The sequence below is a fragment of the Lithobates pipiens genome, unplaced genomic scaffold (assembly GCF_037356315.1).
Source record: "Lithobates pipiens isolate NorthernLeopardFrog02 unplaced genomic scaffold, aLitPip1_a1.2 Scaffold_22, whole genome shotgun sequence".
Lineage (NCBI taxonomy): Eukaryota > Metazoa > Chordata > Amphibia > Anura > Ranidae > Lithobates > Lithobates pipiens.
Window position 1 is genome coordinate 242,576,307 of NW_027507784.1, and position 18,113 is coordinate 242,594,419.

General features: G+C 42.9%; 1 protein-coding gene across 1 annotated transcript in view; it reads left to right on the forward strand.

Moving 5' to 3' along the window:
- The window catches only part of ABCC1 (ATP binding cassette subfamily C member 1 (ABCC1 blood group)), an 852,279-nt gene that overhangs the window by 746,362 nt on the left and 87,804 nt on the right, over positions 1–18,113 (forward strand). The window contains exons 21-22 of the mRNA XM_077448931.1: positions 1,259–1,382; positions 2,165–2,372. Of these exons, the coding sequence (XP_077305057.1) occupies positions 1,259–1,382; positions 2,165–2,372 (332 nt within the window). The remainder of the gene's footprint in view (positions 1–1,258; positions 1,383–2,164; positions 2,373–18,113) is intronic.

The window sequence follows — 18,113 nt, forward strand, 5'->3', positions numbered from 1 at the left end:
CGTTCAGTTTGTTGCATTGCCCTCCAGCCTGTCCTCTGCTTCCAGGATGTTCAAAAATATCTTTGCACCCTTGCTTGCCCTTCTTAGAACTCAGGGCATCCAGGTGACAGACTATCTAGACAACCTTCTGAAGGATTCATCTTCCTTACAGCTTTTAAGGAATGCCTAAAAGAAAATTCAGTTGCTGCCAGCCTTTGGCTGGTTGATCAACTTAAAAAATCTGCTCTGTATAGCCTTTCATGCACTAAGTATCTGGGCCTCATCCTAGTTCTCATCTCAGGCAAAGGTCTTTCTTTCAGAAAAAGTTTTATTTTATGCTCGACAGCTGAGATCCAACAAAAATGCCATGGTGAGACTCGCAAGTGGGCTTTTATGTGTTTTGCACTGAGGAAATGCTTCTGTCTCATCACTGTGCCAGATAGGTGGATGACTGCAGTGATTGTTGTCCTTCTGAAACTTTATCCCATCTCCACACAGAATCTCTGGACCATTGGGTTCTTGGTCACCTCTTACTAAGGCTCTTATCCCCTGATTGCTCAGTTTGGCTGACCAGCTCCTGGAAGGCTCCTGGTTGTGAACAACTTTTCATTAAAAAAATTATGGAGGCCACTGTGGAGCCTTCAGTGCAGAAGAAATTATTTTTGTAGCCTTCCCAAAATCTGTGCCTTGCAATAATCCTGTCTCTGTGCTCTCTACAGGCAGTTCCTTTTGACCTCATGGCTTTTGCTCTGATACATTATGCATTGTCAGCTGTCAGGCCTTTTTATAGAGAGGTGTGTGCCTTTCCAAGTCATTTTCAATCAATTTAATTTACTACTTTGACTGGACTCCAGTCAAGGTTTAGAAACATCTCAGCAATGATCAAGAGAAATGGGAGGCACCTAAGCTAAAATTGAAAATGTTGCAAAGAGTCTGATTACTTTGTCCAATGTGATATTTAAGTATTTTAGTTTTAATAAATTCAGATGTTTCTAAAATTCTGTTTTCACTTTGTCATTATGGGGTTCTGAGTGTAGATTAGTCAGAAAAAATGTATAGTACGTGTTGCATTAATATGATTGATGCTGTGGGGTTGTCATTAAGATGTTTATACTTTTATTTCAAAGGTATGCTGACTTGAATCGGGTCCCACTTCTGTTTTGGGGATCTTTAGATATAACATTGATTCAGCTGAGTGCCATTTTGTTTATAGCTCAGATGATGGCCAATTGACAACAGAATTTACGAAACAACAAATAGTTCATTTTTTTTTAAACAGACAGTTGAGTTCATCATCTGAAACAAAGTCTACGCAGCAGAATAGCACTGCTGACCTCCAGAAATCAGGAGCGGAGACAGATGACTGGAAACTGACTGAAGCTGACAAGGCCAAAACCGGCAGGGTAAGGTTCTGCTTGAGTTTTGTTTCTCGATAAGATAAATCAATTGATTACTGTGTTTATAGAGATGATTTGAGAAGGACAGTTATGTGAAATAATCCTTCACAACGATCAACTTTCACTTATCTGTTTCAAGCTGTCATATGAATAAATTGGTTGTTTCTGCTTTATTTTTTATGGTTTGCTTCACGTAACACATTTCTTATACCTTTACTCCTTAATTGGGACTTTTTTTGTATACATTGCAGCCACACTATATCACGTTTCACAAACACCAGTTTGCATAGCACAGAACAAATCCTGCCCTGGTTTGTGTACTGGGTATTGCTTGTGCACACTTGCAACAGCCCTCGGTGTCCCTGTGAAAAGAGATTCACAGTGCATCTCTTTGTGAAGGGCAGTTGACAGGCCACCTGCCTCCTCACCGTTTGTTTTGATCCTGGACAGCACGCACCACCACAACTTTATGCATTACGTATGGTTGCAGCAAGGCCCTATTCACTTCAATAGGTCGTTTGGCAGCGGTACTACACGCCGTACACCACATAGGGTATAATTTTTTTTAGTATGTCATCAGTACCATGTGTACTACCCTATCCAGCCCCATTGAAGCTTAAGATGCATGATCAGGTCGCAAGTGTGATCAAGCCCTTATAGGAATTCATAGCACGAGTCAATCATTTTAGTTAGACAAACCACTTAAACAACTAGCAGTTAATACTCAAATAGAGCCAACTATAAGCAACTAGTCTTTGAATAAAGTGACTTTCTTGTTCCCTTTACAGGTTAAAATGGCAGTGTTCTGGGAATACATGAAAGCCATAGGACTCCTCCTATCTTTTCTGAGTGTTCTTCTTTTTCTCTGCAATCATGTATCTTCCTTGGCTTCCAACTACTGGCTCAGTTTATGGACAGATGACGAAATAATCAATGGCACCCAGAAGAACACAAAAATGAGACTTGGTGTTTATGGAGCACTAGGAATGTCACAAGGTTGGAATAAACTGCCTATCTTGTCCTTGTCTGGATCTGTTGTACAGTATATTTTGTTTTTCTGCTATATCATAGAAATTTCTCCCTCAGACCCCTTTTTCACACTGAAGGTGCTTTTCATGCGTTTTAGTGCTAAAAATAGCACCTGAAAAGCTACTCTCAAGCCACCCCAGTGTGAAAGCCCAAGTGCTTTCACACTTGGGGGCGGTGCGCTTGCAGGACCGGAAAAAAATGCCCTGCAAGCAGCGTCTTTGGGGCGGTGCGGGAGTGTTGTATACACCGCTCTTAAACCACCGCTGCCATTGAAATAAATGGGCAGCTCTGCTGAAGTGCCTGTGTTTTATCAGCATAGTACCCGCTATCGAGAAGTGCCCAAGCCGCACTGCTGATGCGAGGTATGGAACTGCACAACAGCTGATTTCACGATCAGCTGTTGAGACAGCGCCTGCGCAGACAATAGCCGATGGGACAATGTTATTGTCAGATTGTGCCTCGCGCTTGCGAGGCATGTTCATTAAGGTGAAGGGTGGGTTTGGCTGGCTTCATTGTGGTGAGGGGCTGATTTTTAACTGATGATCAGTGCTGAAAAGGACATGTTTTTTATGTTATTCTTCCTGGATGCTTGCGGGGCGTGCTTAATCTAGTGAAGGGCAGGTTTTGATGCCCAAACCCGTACTTCACTGAAAGTAACACTCCTCGCAAGCGTGAGGCACAATCTGACAATAACATTGTCCCGTCGGCTATTGTCTGTGCAGGCGCCATCTCAACAGCTGATCGTGAAAAAAGGACTAAAAGTGCCGCTATAACATCAGTAAAGTGCCACTAAACCTAGCAGCGCTTTCCGCTAATGTGGCCGCACTATCAGTGTGAAAGGGCTCTTAAAGCAGTATCAAATCAAAAACCAATAATGTATTATATTCCAGCTTAACAATCATTAGATGTGGTGTTTGCATTTGTTGCTTTTTTAGGATTTTTCCCTTTGTTTTGACCTGTTGATCAAGCCAGTAACACACCTACTGCATTGGGGTTCCCCCACTATGGATGAAGGAACACAGGCATACCTTTGGACAGCAGCATTGTCAGTCTAGGGGGTGCAAAGTGTTAGCACCCCCCCCCCCCCCATTTACACATTTGAGGTGATTCACACTGTCATTGTATTCTGACAACAGGGAGACTCCCCCGCCATCAGAATATACAGATCAGAGTCGCAGCCTCTTGCCTGCGGCACTGATCAAGCGGCAATACACCAACAGGGAAGTTGAACAGAAGTTGATTGGCAGATCAATTTCTGTTTAGCCACAGTGGCCACACATGAATTGAATATCAGCTGGTCCCTGCTGAACAAACTGAAGCCAAACTACAGCTAACACTTTTTTTAAGCAGTTACAGCAACAGTCATCTTCCTTGTGGGATAAAAGCTCACATAAAAGATGATTTATTTTTAGCACCCCTGTCAGTGTTAAATGGTTTGCTTTGGCCCTCTACTGCTACATCTGCAGCACAGATTGTTCTGTTAGACATTGGCAGGATCACCAGGTGAAAATAAAAGCCTAAAAACGGAAACTACCGCAGCCACTACATTTAAAAATTTGTAAGCTGCAATAAAATGTTTGCGTTTAGGTTTATTACAGCTTGAAACTGAAAATACTGCATAGCTGATATTACCCTGTAAGCATTTATTAGATTTTCATATGAAATATTCCAAATATAGATAGCTCTGATGCTAGAAACCAACAAAAGCAAGAAAATGCAGTAGCCCTTGTCTTACTGACCAGTATATTTGATAGAATTCAGAAACAGGTTTAGACTTGTAAAAATATTTGTAAAACCACTTGTAAAGTAGTTTGGACTGATGAGGATTGATAATTCTGCCATGCAAACTCTTCAGTATCAAACAAGCATTTATAAAGTTTTTCATCATGCACTCACCTCTTTAATCTTTTCTTTTGTACCAGAAAAGCATTATTAACCACTTGACCACTGGGCACTTAAACCCCCTTCCTAACCAGACCAATTTTCAGCTTTCGGTGCTCTCACATTTTGAATGACTCAGTCATGCAACACTGTACCCAAATGAATTTTTTGTCCTTTTTTTCCCACAAATAGAGCTTTCTTTTGGTGGTATTTGATCACCTCTGGGGTTTTTATTTTTTGTGCTATAAATGAAAAAAGACCGAAAATTTTGAAAAAAAAACGCATATTTCTTTGTTTCTGTGACAGAATTATGCAAATTATAAATTTTTCTTCATAAATTTTGGCCACAATTTATACTGCTACATATCTTTGGTAAAAATAACCCAAATTAGTGGATATTATTTGGTCTTTGTGAAAGTTAGAGAGTCTACAAGCTGTGGTGCGAATCGCACAAAATTGATCACATCTGATGTACTGGTGACCTATCTCGCTTCTTGTGACCCGAACAAGTCAGGAAAGTACAAATACCCCCAAATGACCCCTTTTTGGAAAGTAGACATTCCAATGTATTTAGTAAGAGGCATGGTGAGCTTTTTGATGTTATTTTTTTCGCACAATTCTTTGCAAAATTAAGATTTTTCATTTTTTTTTTCTCCACAAAATTGTCATTGTAATAGGTTATTTCTCTCACATGGCATGTGTATACCACAAATGACACCCCCAAAAAAATTCTGCTACTCCTCCTGAGTATTACAATACCACATGTGTGGGACTTTTTCACAGCCTGGCCACATAGAGAGGCTCAACATGCAGGTAGCGCCATCATGTGTTCTAGGAACATAAATTACACATCTAACTTGTTGACTATTTATTACACTTTTGAAGCACCAGGACAATGACACATGACACTGATGACAGATGGCACTGATATGTGGCAATGATGACACTTATACGTGGCACTGATGACACGTGGCACTGATGACAGATGGCACAAATATGTGGCACTGATGACAGATGGCACTAATATGTGGCACTGATGACACGTGGCACTAATATGTGGCACTGATGATAGATGGCACTAATACGTGGCACTAATACGTGCCACCGATGACAGATGGCACTAATACATGGCACCGATGACGCGTGACACTGATGACAGATGGCACTGATAAGTGGCATTGATGGCACGTGACACTGACAACAGATGGCACGTGACACTGACAGGTGGCACTGATGACAAATGGCACTGATACGTGGCACTGATGACAGATGGCACTAATATGTGGCACTGATGACAGATGGCATTGGGGACAAATGGCACTGGGAGCAGGTGGCACTGGGGGCAGGTAGCACTGGGGTGGATGGCACTGGGGGCAGGTAGCACTGGGGTGGATGGCACTGGGGGCAGGTAGCACTGGGGTGGATGGCACTGGGGGCAGGTAGCACTGGGGTGGATGGCACTGGGGGCAGGTAGCACTGGGGTGGATGGCACTGGGGGCAGGTAGCACTGGGGCAGGATGGCACTGCTGAGGGAGGATGGCACTTTTTATTTATTTTATTTTTTGTTTTTGTTTTTTAACTCGAAGCAAAGCAGAACGGCTGCCGCTGCAGCCGTTCATCTCTCCCCTCTCACACTCTGTCTGTGTGAGGAGGGAGAGCGGCGCTGAGAGATGATCTCATATGTTTACATATGAGATCATCTCCCATTGGATACGCCGATCGTGCTGTAAACGGCCGCTGTGATTGGCCGTTTACAGCGATCTGTGTTTGCCTGTCCCGGGGGACACGGCGAACACAGAACTTCCGCGATGCGCGCCTGCGGCGGCGCGCATTGCGGAAGTAAACAGGATGTCCAGGGACGGCCACCCGGACCAAAGCGCCTGCTCTACGGCCGTCATTCGGCTATAGGGCGGGCGCGAGGTGGTTAATCCACCGCAGTTTTTACCGAAAATTCTGTAAAAAAAAAAAAATGAATTTTTCTTCGTTTCTGTTATAACATTTAGCAGATTAGTAATTTTTCTTCATAAATTTTGGCCAAAATTTATACAACTACATATCTTTGGTAAAAATAAGTACAAAGTGGTGTATATTTGTTCTGTGTGAAAGTTAAAAGTCCCCAAGCTATGGTGCCAATATCTGAAAATTACTGAAAAGTACTGATGGCCTATCTCATTTCTTGAGACCCTAACAAGCCAGGAAAGTACAAATACCCCCCCCCCCCATGACCCCTTTTTGGAAAGAAGACATTCCAAGTTATTTAGTAAGAGGCATGATGAGTTTTTTGAAGTTGTAATTTTTTTCCCACAATTCTTGGCAAAATCAAAAGGATGTTTACATTCCTTGTAATAGGAATAAAAGCGTCAGAATTGGTCTGGGTGCTCCAGAATGCCTGATGGTACTCCCTGCATGTTGGGCCTCTGTATGTGGCCACATACAGAGGCCCAACATGCAGGGAGCACCATCAGGCATTCTGGAGCACCCAGGCCAATTCTGACATTTCTCTCCTACATGTAAAAATCATAATTTATTTGATAGAAAATTACATAGAACCCCAAAACATTATATATGTTTTTTTTAGCAAAGACCCTAGATAATACAATGGCGGTTGTTGCAACTTTTTATCTCGCACGTTATTTGCGCAGCAATTTTTCAAACTCTTATTTTTTTTTTTTTTTTTTGGAAAAAACAGTTTTGTGCTTTAAAAAAACAAAACAGTAAAGTTAGCCCAATGTTTTTGCATAATGTGAAAGATGAACTTACGCCGAGTAAATAGCTGCCTAACATGTCACCCTTCAAATTTACACACGCTCATGGAATGACGCCAAACGTCACTACTTAAAAATCACCATAGGCGGCGCTTTAAATTTTTTTTTTACTGGTAACCTGCTTTGAGTTACAGAGGAGGTCTAGGGCCAAAATTATTGCTCTCGCTCTAACGTTCACAGCGATACCTCACTTGTGTGGTTTGAACACAGTTTTCATATGTGGGCGGGACTTACGTATGCATTCGCTTCTGCATGCAAGCACACGGGGACAGGGGCGCTTTAAAAAAAAAATAAAAAAAATGTATTCATTTTACTTTATTTTAGTTTGACACTTTTTTCCCCAAAAATAAATGTTTTGATCTCTTTTATTCCTATTACAAGGAATGTAAACATCCTTTGTAATAGGAATATGGCATGACAGGTCCTCTTTACAGTGAGATATAGGGTCAATAAGACCCTACATCTCACCTCTAGGCTGGGAAGCCTGAAATAAAAAAAAATAAAAATAAAAGATTTCTGGCTTCGATCGTATTGGCAAGTCTGTAGAAGAACTGGAGGGCAGCAGGAGGGGGGGGGGGCGTCCCCTCTCGCCTCCCGTAAGAACGATCAAGCAGCAGAACAGCCGCTATGATCGTTCTTATGGTGTAGGGAATCGCCGGCTGAAAAAGCTGATATCTGAATGATACCTGTAGCTAGACCCATCATTCAGATATCCCCGCAAAAAGTCAAGGACGTCATATGACGGCTGGCGGGTGGGAAGTGGTTAAAATGCTTTTTTTTTTTTAACACAAAGTTGTCCATTTATACAATATTTCTAGCACATAGCATTTACATACCTAAAATGACAACCCAAAATAGATTCTCCTACTCCTCCTGAGTACGGCGATACCACATGTGTGAGACTTCCACAGCCTGGCCACATACAGAGGCCGACTACAGCCAAGCATGACGGGGTATGGCTGAGCTTGGCTGGGTATGGCTGAGCTTGTCTGGGTATGGCTGAGCTTGTCTGGGTATGGCCGAGCATGGCTGGGTATGGCCGAGCATGGCTGGGTATGGCCGAGCATGGCTGGGTATCACCAGGTATGGCTGGGTATTGCAGAGTATCACTGGGTATGGCTGGGTATTGCAGGGTATCACTGGGTATTGCAGGGTATCACTGGGTATTGCAGGGTATCACTGGGTATCACCGGGTATGGCTGGGTATTGCAGGGTATCACCGGGTATGGCTGGGTATTGCAGAGTATTGGCAGGGTATAGCAGTTTATGGCAAAGTATTGGCAGGGTATAGCAGGCTATTGCAGAGAATTGGCAGGGTATAGCAGGCTATTGCAGAGTATTGGCAGGGTATAGCAGGCTATTGCAGGGTATAGCAGGCTATTGCAGAGTATTGGCAGGGTATAGCAGGCTATTGCAGAGTATTGGCAGGGTATAGCAGGCTATTGCAGAGTATTGGCAGGGTATAGCAGGCTATTGCAGAGTATTGGCAGGGTATAGCAGGCTATTGCAGAGTATTGGCAGGGCGCTGCAGAGTATTGCAGGATATTGGCAGGGCGCTGCAGAGCATTGCAGAATATTGTCAGGGCATTGCAGAATATTGGGAGGGCATTGCAGGGTTAATTGTCGCTGTGGGCACTACAGATACAGCCCACAACGCTGCTGACACCGATCTCTCCCCTCCACTGTACCGATCGGTACAGAGAGGGGAGGGAGGAACCGGGGTCATGACATGACGCAGGTTTGTTTACAAGTGATCGCTCCATCAATTGACAGAGCGATCACGTGGCAAAAGGCCGCAATGAGTGGCCGTTTACCCTCAGGGCATGGCAGGGTATAGCAGTTTATGGCAGAGTATTGGCAGAGTACGGGCAGGGTATAGCAGGCTATTGCAGAGTATTGGCAGGGCGCTGCAGAGTATTGCAGAATATTGGCAGGGCGCTGCAGAGTATTGCAGAATATTGGCAGGGCGCTGCAGAGTATTGCAGAATATTGGCAGGGCGCTGCAGAGTATTGCAGAATATTGGCAGGGCGCTGCAGATTATTGCAGAATATTGGCAGGGCGCTGCAGAGTATTGCAGAATATTGGCAGGGCGCTGCAGAATATTGGCAGGGCATTGCAGAGTATTTCAGAATATTGGGAGGGCATTGCAGGGTTAATTGTCGCTGTGGGCACTACAGATACAGCCCACAACGCTGCTGACACCGATCTCTCCCCTCCACTGTACCGATCGGTACAGAGAGGGGAGGGGGGAACCGGTGTCATTACATGACGCCCGTTTGTTTACAAGTGATCGCTCCGTCATTTGACATGAGCCTCCGTTTACTGTGATCCGTGATGCAGACCCAGCGGTCACGGATGCTCTCAAGTGCGTGCCCCAGGGGGCGCGCAAGAGAGGAATTCTGGGAGGACGTCAATGTACACTGTAGCCTGTAGCCGTCATTCGGCTATGGGCCGGTTAAGTGGTTAAATAAGGTTTTCCCATTGTTTTTGGGGATACGTGAATCCAGTGTTTTTAAATATGGGTATGTCTGCCACTTCTAGGAGGCAGGACACAGCCCTCGCAGACCTCACATGTGCAGAAAAAAACTCAGCTTAGCATGGTGGCCTGAGAATTCTGGGTGTCTTGCACCAACACTGCTGGATCAAGACTTCTGGAAGGATTTAATTTGTCCTGTCATTCCAAAGCTATTGCAGTAATCATATAATGTTTACTGTCCGCTCACTTGACCTTGCTGTATGTATGCTGTCAAAATGAACCACTAAATCTGGATATTGGCCACAGCGTGATGGGGCAGGGGCACAACACCAGAACTGGTGTCTGTCATAGACCTTGTTCTTATGTGGCTGAAAGGTTAAAGGAGAAGTCCAGCCTGAGCTCATTCGGCTGGGCTTCTCCTATGGGTCACAGGAGTGCAATTAGTTTTGCACTCCTGTGACCCATTTTCAGCAGAGAGCGGTCTGAAGTCTTCTCTCAGCTGATGTCACCAAGATCAGTCCAGGCACTGCGTCATCCCAAATTAGGAAGTTAGTAACCGCCAGGTGCCTGGACTGATGAGCCTCTGAGAGGCTGAGATGGCCGCTCCCCACCCCTCCACAGCTCAGCGCTCCAGTGAGTGTGGAGGAGCAGAGCAAGGGAGCTGCTGACTGACCGGTTTTCAGTGAAGAGGGGACGGGGGACAGATGCAGCATCGGTCTGATGCTACCTCCACCTAGGTAAGTATGAATGGGCAAAAAAACAGCAAACCCATATTTCTTTTAAAATAAGTTTTCCTCTGTAGTTTGTGAAATCTCAAGGAAAATTATAAACCCCCATTTTTAAAACAAGGAAAAATAAATGTAGTGTCGCGTATAAAAAATATTAAAGGTTTAAAAAAAAATAATCTGCGTGCCCGGGGATGAGCGTTAACATACTTTATCATGGCATTGCTGCACACCTTCAAAATTACCACTCCTTTTAAAAAGTAACATGACTGCTGATGTTGCCTTTTAGACATATACCTACATTAAAGCATAAATGCACTTTTAAACATATTCGCTGCTTTAAATATATTCAGACAAGCATATCCGGTTTGTAGATATAAAGCCTTTTACTTTCTTTTCCTGTGCTGTGAAAGCAGCAGTCAAAGACCCACCACTTCAAATCTCCTCCTGTTTTCCAAATAGGAGCACAAATCTAGCCTTTTTTTATTCCAAGTGTTTTATTTTCATTAAAATCCAAGTATTTGCTGCATGGAAATTTAAAATGAATAGCTGTTGGCACTGAAACTATATAACTAAGATGGCAAATATGAACAGCCAAATCTTGACTTTATAACCTTATATGCAAAAGGGCACTATTTTATATTAACCACCTCAATTCAGGGCACTTTCACCCCTTCCTACCCAGACCAATTTTCAGCTTTCACCGATCTCACACTGTGAATGAGAATTACTCAGTCATGCAACACTGTAACCAAATGGAATTGTTATCATTTTGTTAACACAAATAGAGCTTTCTTTTGGTGGTATTTCGTCTCCCCCAGAGTTTCCTTTTTTTTTGCGCTACAAATGAAAAAAGACAGAAAAATTTAAAAACAAAATGCGTTTAAATTTTGCAAATAACGATTTTTTCTTCATAAACTTTGACCTAAATTTATACTGCTACATTTCTTTGGTAAAAATAACCCAAATCTGTGTATATTATTTGGCCTGTGTGAAAGTTATAGTTATCATTGTGAAGCAAGTTATCATTGAAAATTTATCACATCTGATATATTGACGACCACTTCATGAGGCTCTAACATGTCGCAACAATACAAACACCCCCCAAAATTACCCCTTTTTGGAAATTGGACAGTCCAAGGTATTTTAGTAAGAGGCCTGTTACAGTAAAAAAAATTCAAACAAACTTCATTCACGTTGTCGTCATTATGGGGTATTGTTTGTAGAATTTTGAGATAAATAATTTAATCCATTTTTGGAATGAAGCTGTAACATAATAAAATTTGGAAAAAGTGAAGCGATGTGAATACATTCCCAATACATGCCCATTCGACAGAAGCTGGACAGGTTGCTGTATACTCTGGCCAAATGTCATATGGTTTCTATTGAACTTGCCGCTGTTCGGCCTGTGTGCACCAGCCTTAAATCAGATTAGCTGCTTTAATATGCTTGTTCAACCAGTCTTTATTTCTTTGCCCTTGTGTATTAAAATTGCTCCATGAAATGTATTAAATTATTTAAATGTATTACTGTTTTATACAGAACGTGTAAATACAAGGTTATCAGGTTATTTTTACTGCTATTATAGAACAATGGTTAGGCCTATGTAATCCTGATTGAATCAAGTTATGGCTGTGGCTGTGTTCTCATATCTATCTTGAAAGGGTAAACTAAGCCATTTATATAGCATGTTTTAAGCCTTTTAGTAACATACTATATTTAAGACATGAGCTGACTATTTAAAATTTACTAGAACAGGTTGAAAAATTGTCTGAATTTACTTACTTTTTACCCTAGATAAGATCTTTCAGTCAAAGTGAATGTAAGTTAAAATGAAGAGGGATCATCATTGTGTTGAGTTTTTACAATTGGCTGGCAGCATTATATTGGTTATTCAAAATCCCTGGAATATTTTACAATGTGACTCTAAAATGCAGAGCAAAGTAAAAAGGATTTTCTAGTTTTACTTTCAAATAAATATACCAAAGGGTGAATAGTTGGTTGAGATGAAATCACTGGGCAGTGTAACTTAAATGTTAACCACTTAAAGCCGGAGTTCCTCTGAATTTTTTTTAAAGTCAGCAGCTACAAATACTGCAGCTGCTGACTTTTAAAATATGGACACTTACCTGACCAGCGCACGCGCGATGTTGGCACCCGAAGCCGATCTGTTGCTCGGCTCTCGGGTGCTGCCGCCGCCATCTCCGCTACAGGAATCAGGAAGTGAAGCCTTGTGGCTTCACTTCCCCGTTCCCTACTGCGCATGCGCGAGTCACGCTGCGCAATACGGATAGTCCTTGCTGTCTCTGGGATCTGTGTGTTTCCCAGCAGACAGCGGGGGGGGGGGGGGCAAGAAGTAGCGTTCAGATTCTGCAGATATCTATGCCTGGAAGTGGGTACAAATACATGTATTATACAAGTATCAGCACCCCCTCCCCCTGAAAGGTGCCAAATGTGACACCGGAGGGGGGAGGGTTTATGAAAAGTGGAGGTTCCTTTTTTGTGTGAACCTCCACTCTAAGCCCCGAACCATTTGGCTGCCTAAAGACCAGAGAACTTTTTACAATTTGGCACTGCAATGTTTTAACTTGTAGTTGCGCAGTCCTGCAGTTATTTTTTGCAATATAAACTGAAAGAGCGAAAATTTTGACAAAATTATATTTTCTACTTTGTTATGAGGATATTCCAATAAACTCAATTTTAGACATACATTTAGGCCAAAATGTATTCAGCCACATGTCTTTGGTAAAAAAAAAAAAAAAAGTCAATAAGCGTATATTTATTGGTTTGCGCAAAAGTTATAGCATCTACAAACTAGGGTACACTTACACAGCTTTTAGTGTGGCTGCCTATCTCATTTCTTGAGGTGCTAAAATGGCAGGGCAGTACAACCCCCCCCCCCCCATGACCCAATTTTGGAAAGTAGACACCCCAAAGGTAATTGTGAAAAGTGATTGAATAATGAAAACAACAAGAAAAGGAAGTTATCACAAAATAATATATTGCTCACACATGCCATGGTTCTATGTGGACTTGCACCCCAAAATACATTTTTCTGCTTCTCCTGAGTACGGGGATACCACATGTGGGACTTTTTGGGAGCCTAGCTGCGTACAGGGCCTCGAAAAAACCATGCACGGCCTTCAGGATTCCTAAGGGCATACATTTTTTATTTCACTCCTCACTACCTATCACAGTGTTGAACATAGTAAAAAAGAAAACATTTTTTAACGTAATTTGTGCCTAAAATATATATATGCCGAAGCATGGGGGCATCCGCACCCAAATGTTAGGAGCAAATCGCTCCTCCACTCCTGCTGCCCCCATGCTTTGGCATATATGCTTTTTTTTTTTTTTTTTTAACTGTGGTGGTGAAATTACCTCCTACAGTGCTGGAGTCACAGCTTTATGTATCGTGGGAGCAAACACTGTTGCTGTTAAGATAAATAAATCTGTGCTGCTAAATGGTGTACCTGCAAGCAAATCATGGTTAACAATAAAACAAACATTACAGTATAACATACCATACCTGTAAAGCAAATACAATAAAACATAGTAAAAATAAAAGGACACAGAAGGGTTTCTCCACAACACCAGTCACCATAGGAATTTGGCCTGTCGCGTCTGCGTGAAGGGAGGAAAGAACGAAAAAATTCTCCACTTCACAGTGAGCAAATAATTACATCTCAAGCAGGCTCTCTCCCCCAGCCTAAGACAGGAATCTATAAGTGCCTGGGTAAAGCCCCGGCGATTAGATCGCACAGTGCCACATGCGCCAATTTGATAAACAAAAAAGTGACTAAAAAGTGGCACGCTTGTGTAATAATTGTCTACATACAAGTGGTACCCCTTTCCGAAAAAGGGTGACAGCAAGTCCCACAAAATCTTACAAGCACTATGTAGTCAGGGCAGTTCTCCAGCTCTACATAACTATCTCTCTTCTCTCGTAAACCATAATACGACATGTATAGCCTGTGGCCCTGTCACAGAGCTTATACATTTTGACCCCGTATCTGGTACGCTTGCTGGGAAGATACTGTTTGAATGACAAACATCCAGAAAACTTAATTGGGGACTAGTCAAGGCAGACAACTTGATGGGGAATAATTCAAATTCAGGGTCACCCCGAGGACAACAGAGTTCATTATCGTTGAAATGCATGAACCGCAAGATATGCTCGTATTGTGTCCTGGTCATGGAGGCAGAGAACACGGGCATATGGTGAATTGGGTCAGTGAACCAATATGACCACAACTCACTCTCTTTAGTTATGCCCATGAGGAGGGAAGGTCTTAAATTCGGAGACCGTAATTGGTCTCCAATCTCTGGCAAGGGTCAGCTGGGGATTTGGTCCACAATAGATCTATAGAGATCTTTGGTGAAAAACAGTGAATAAAAAACCAAGTGACGTAAAATCGACTGTTTCCACCTGAATTCCGGGTTGGCCAGTGAATGGAGGAATTTCCGGTGCTGCAGACGTGGTGGGTTGCCAATTAGGGTTGGCAAATGCAGCAGGAAGGGCACTATGGGCTCAACAGGCCTGTCTTTGTCCTCCTTTGTACACCTGACCTTGGCAGGGACCAGAACTCCGTCGTCAGAGCTAACTGTCAGGGTGCTGCTGCTGTCTACAGGTTCGTTCTCTGAGCCTGAATCTGACAGATGAGTGACTTCCTCTTCACTATCTGTCATGCTCAGAAATGTGTAGACCTCTTCACTAGTGTACCTTTGATTTGACATTTCGGTCTCTAAATTTACTGGTACACTAGTGAGACTCTTGGGTAAAAAAAAAAGCTCCTGTCTGTTGGTGACTGATTCAAACACTACCAAAAAAACTTTTAGCATTCACGGAGATCAGGCCTGACTCTGCAAATGCTGCAGTTGTGTGTTGTGTTTTGTAAGTGACAGCGATCAATTGATACTGCACTTGGCTGGGCTGGGTGGAGGGGCTGAAGGCAGGTGCTAGCAGGTATCGCTAACACTGCGTTTTTGGGAACCCTAAACTGTTGGGGGCGCTAGTATAGATCTGATCAGATATCGATCTGTTCAGACACTATACTACTAAGGGAGGTGTATGGTGCATGCGTGGGTGTTAGCAGTACTGGCAGTAATCTGACGCTGCCTGTCGACACAGACCCTATCTGATGCTAAAACCTAACTTTGATCACCCGACGGGTGATTAGGGGGTTAAACCTTTATTGGGTAAAATATGGCTGGTGCCCTGACACTATAAAAAAAAAAAAATCTAGCTAAACTGCGTCACCTGTGACACTTATACTGTGATCACAGGTGACGAGGTAATCAAGGGGTTAAACCTTGGTTGGGGGGGTCCCTAAACCTATCTGAGCCAAATACTAATCAAGCTAACACTGATTAGTGTCACTAATGACACTAGTACAGCGATCAAAAAAAAAATCTGCTGTACTGACAGGTGATGAAGCGGTTAACTGGGGGGGGTGAATTGTGTGCCTACGTGACACGAGGAGAGATGACATCACTTCCCCTGTCAGTGTTTACACTTACACGACAGGGGAAGGATACCATTTGTCAGGAGCGATCACCAGGTCCAGGCCAGATTTCATTGGCCCGATCCGGGGGATTGATCGGTTCCTGATCAAATACAATTGTCGCAGCGGGCATGCGCCCAATATACATAGAATGCATTAAGGTGAAAAAACTTGAAAGTTTACTACCCCTTTAAGCTACAAGGTGACATGACACTGTAGAATGCTTTTGAGTGCACCTTGCATCATCCTCCTGAAGATAGTAGCATGAATCTTAGTGACTTTTGTGACAGGCTCGGCGTTGCACCACTGCCACATTTACCAACTTCTGACAAACCATAGACCACGCTGTCACTGATATGCAGTAAGTTCACTCTCAGCCTCACCCTGCACAAAGGTTTTCCAGATTGCGTAGCCACAATCCAAGTGGTAAAAGTTGGTTCGTAAAAGACTGCAGTCTGTTGTACAAGATCTTTCTGATTACCGCAGTGGTTTTGCTTTTTGGCCAGGTTTCTGGTAAAGGTTAGGCCTAGGGAGCATGATGCGTATCGTGACTGGGACATTATTACTTCTGCGGTTTGGAGTGCATCTTGGAGCACATTGAATTTCCAGCGGGTTATTTCTATCCTATTGGGTATTTATAGCGTGCTCACATCAGGGCTTCACGCCTCTCATGACGTGAAGGTATGGCAAAATAGTTTCAGGCAAGACTAGAGCGCATGAGGTACGCACACCGTACGCCACAGCCATCATAGAAAATTTGTTTGCGGTGCCTATTTTGATGATACTATATGTTAGTGTTATTCCATTTAATAAATAGCGGTTTTAACATTTACAAGAAGTATTGCACTATGGTCTTGTTATTAACATCCCCCTGAGGTATTCTTGTGGGCCCTGCCATTATCGCTGGAAATGTGGAGCTCTTTGACATAAGACCATGGGACCCCTTTACTACAGTGGCTTGAGCTGACGAATTGCACCTGGGATTTAGCTGGAGTTTTGCCGTTTCATCTTGCCACAGAATTTAACAATGCTGTTTAGACCTCCCTATAATCTGAGGATCAATAGCTTCCAGTAAGCAGGTTTTCCCCTCCACAGTGGTGACAATCGTGTCTGTGCATTTCACAGAAGCTGATGTGGGGATGTTACACAATCAACTTTTTTTGGACATTTTGTATAGGATTTATTTTTATGTCTGGTTAGCTTCCATCCATACCAGCCTGAAGGGTCTGGTGTGGATTTTGAGGGGAACCTCCACGCCATTTCTTTTGTATTATTTTGGCACGGGGTTCTCCTTAATATCCATACCAGACCTGAAGGGCCTGGTATGGAATTTGGGGGGAACCCCACGCAATTTTTTTTTTTTTCATTTGTTTCTGGGTTCTCAATATTCATACCAGACCCAAAGGGCCTGGTAATGGACTGTGAGGGAATCCCATGGCGGTATTTTCAATGACTTTTATGTGTATTGCCAGGACTTACAATTTATTATAGCCGCAAGTACTTTTAAATTACGTTTTTTCCTTTGGAAATTTAATTTTGCTCTCGAACTACTGGTTCTAAACATGGGAAACGTGCCACTTTACAGGCATAATATAGACACCCCTCAGGTATTAAATTGAAAGCAATATTTCACTTTAAGCATTAGTAAAATCACTGCTCCTGAAAAAACGGCCGTTTTTTAAAACTTTTAAAACCATGTATATATAAGACTTAAAAATTAGCACTTTTGATTTCTCCCATAGACTTTTAAAGGGTGTTCTGCGGCTTTTGAATTTGCCATGAACACCCCAAATTGTTCACTATTCGGCGAACAGGCGAGCACCTGATGTTCGAATCGAACTTGCGTTCGACTTGAACATCGGGCTCATCCCTAGCTATGATACAGGACAGATTGGAGGACCACCATAAGGTCTGGGAGCTGTGGTATCTCTGGGTGGACCTACCTTGAGCCAGTGATGGAGCTAATGTGATGAACCTCTACCTTTCCTCCTTCTCTTCTTCCTTACTTTTTTTTTCCTTCTTTCCTCCTCTTTTATTCTCCATGCTTTATTTTTAATGATGTTAAAGGATTTGATTTAAATCAAGTCAATTTAAATCACGATTTAAATCACAAGTAAAAAGGGCAACTGTCATATCTGTCCCGCGGCGGCTCCTCCTCTGACCCGCCGTTGACTCACCAACAGTCCAATTCACTTTAATAGGACGACTGGTGATGCGGCAGTGACACAACAAGGTGATGGACGTGGCGGCAGCAGGTGAGTGGATGCCCACTGACGGATTTTTCAGATTGATCTGAAATGACAGGTGCTCTTTAAATGTAAGGACTTATTCTTGCTGGTAGTTAGAATCTTTATTA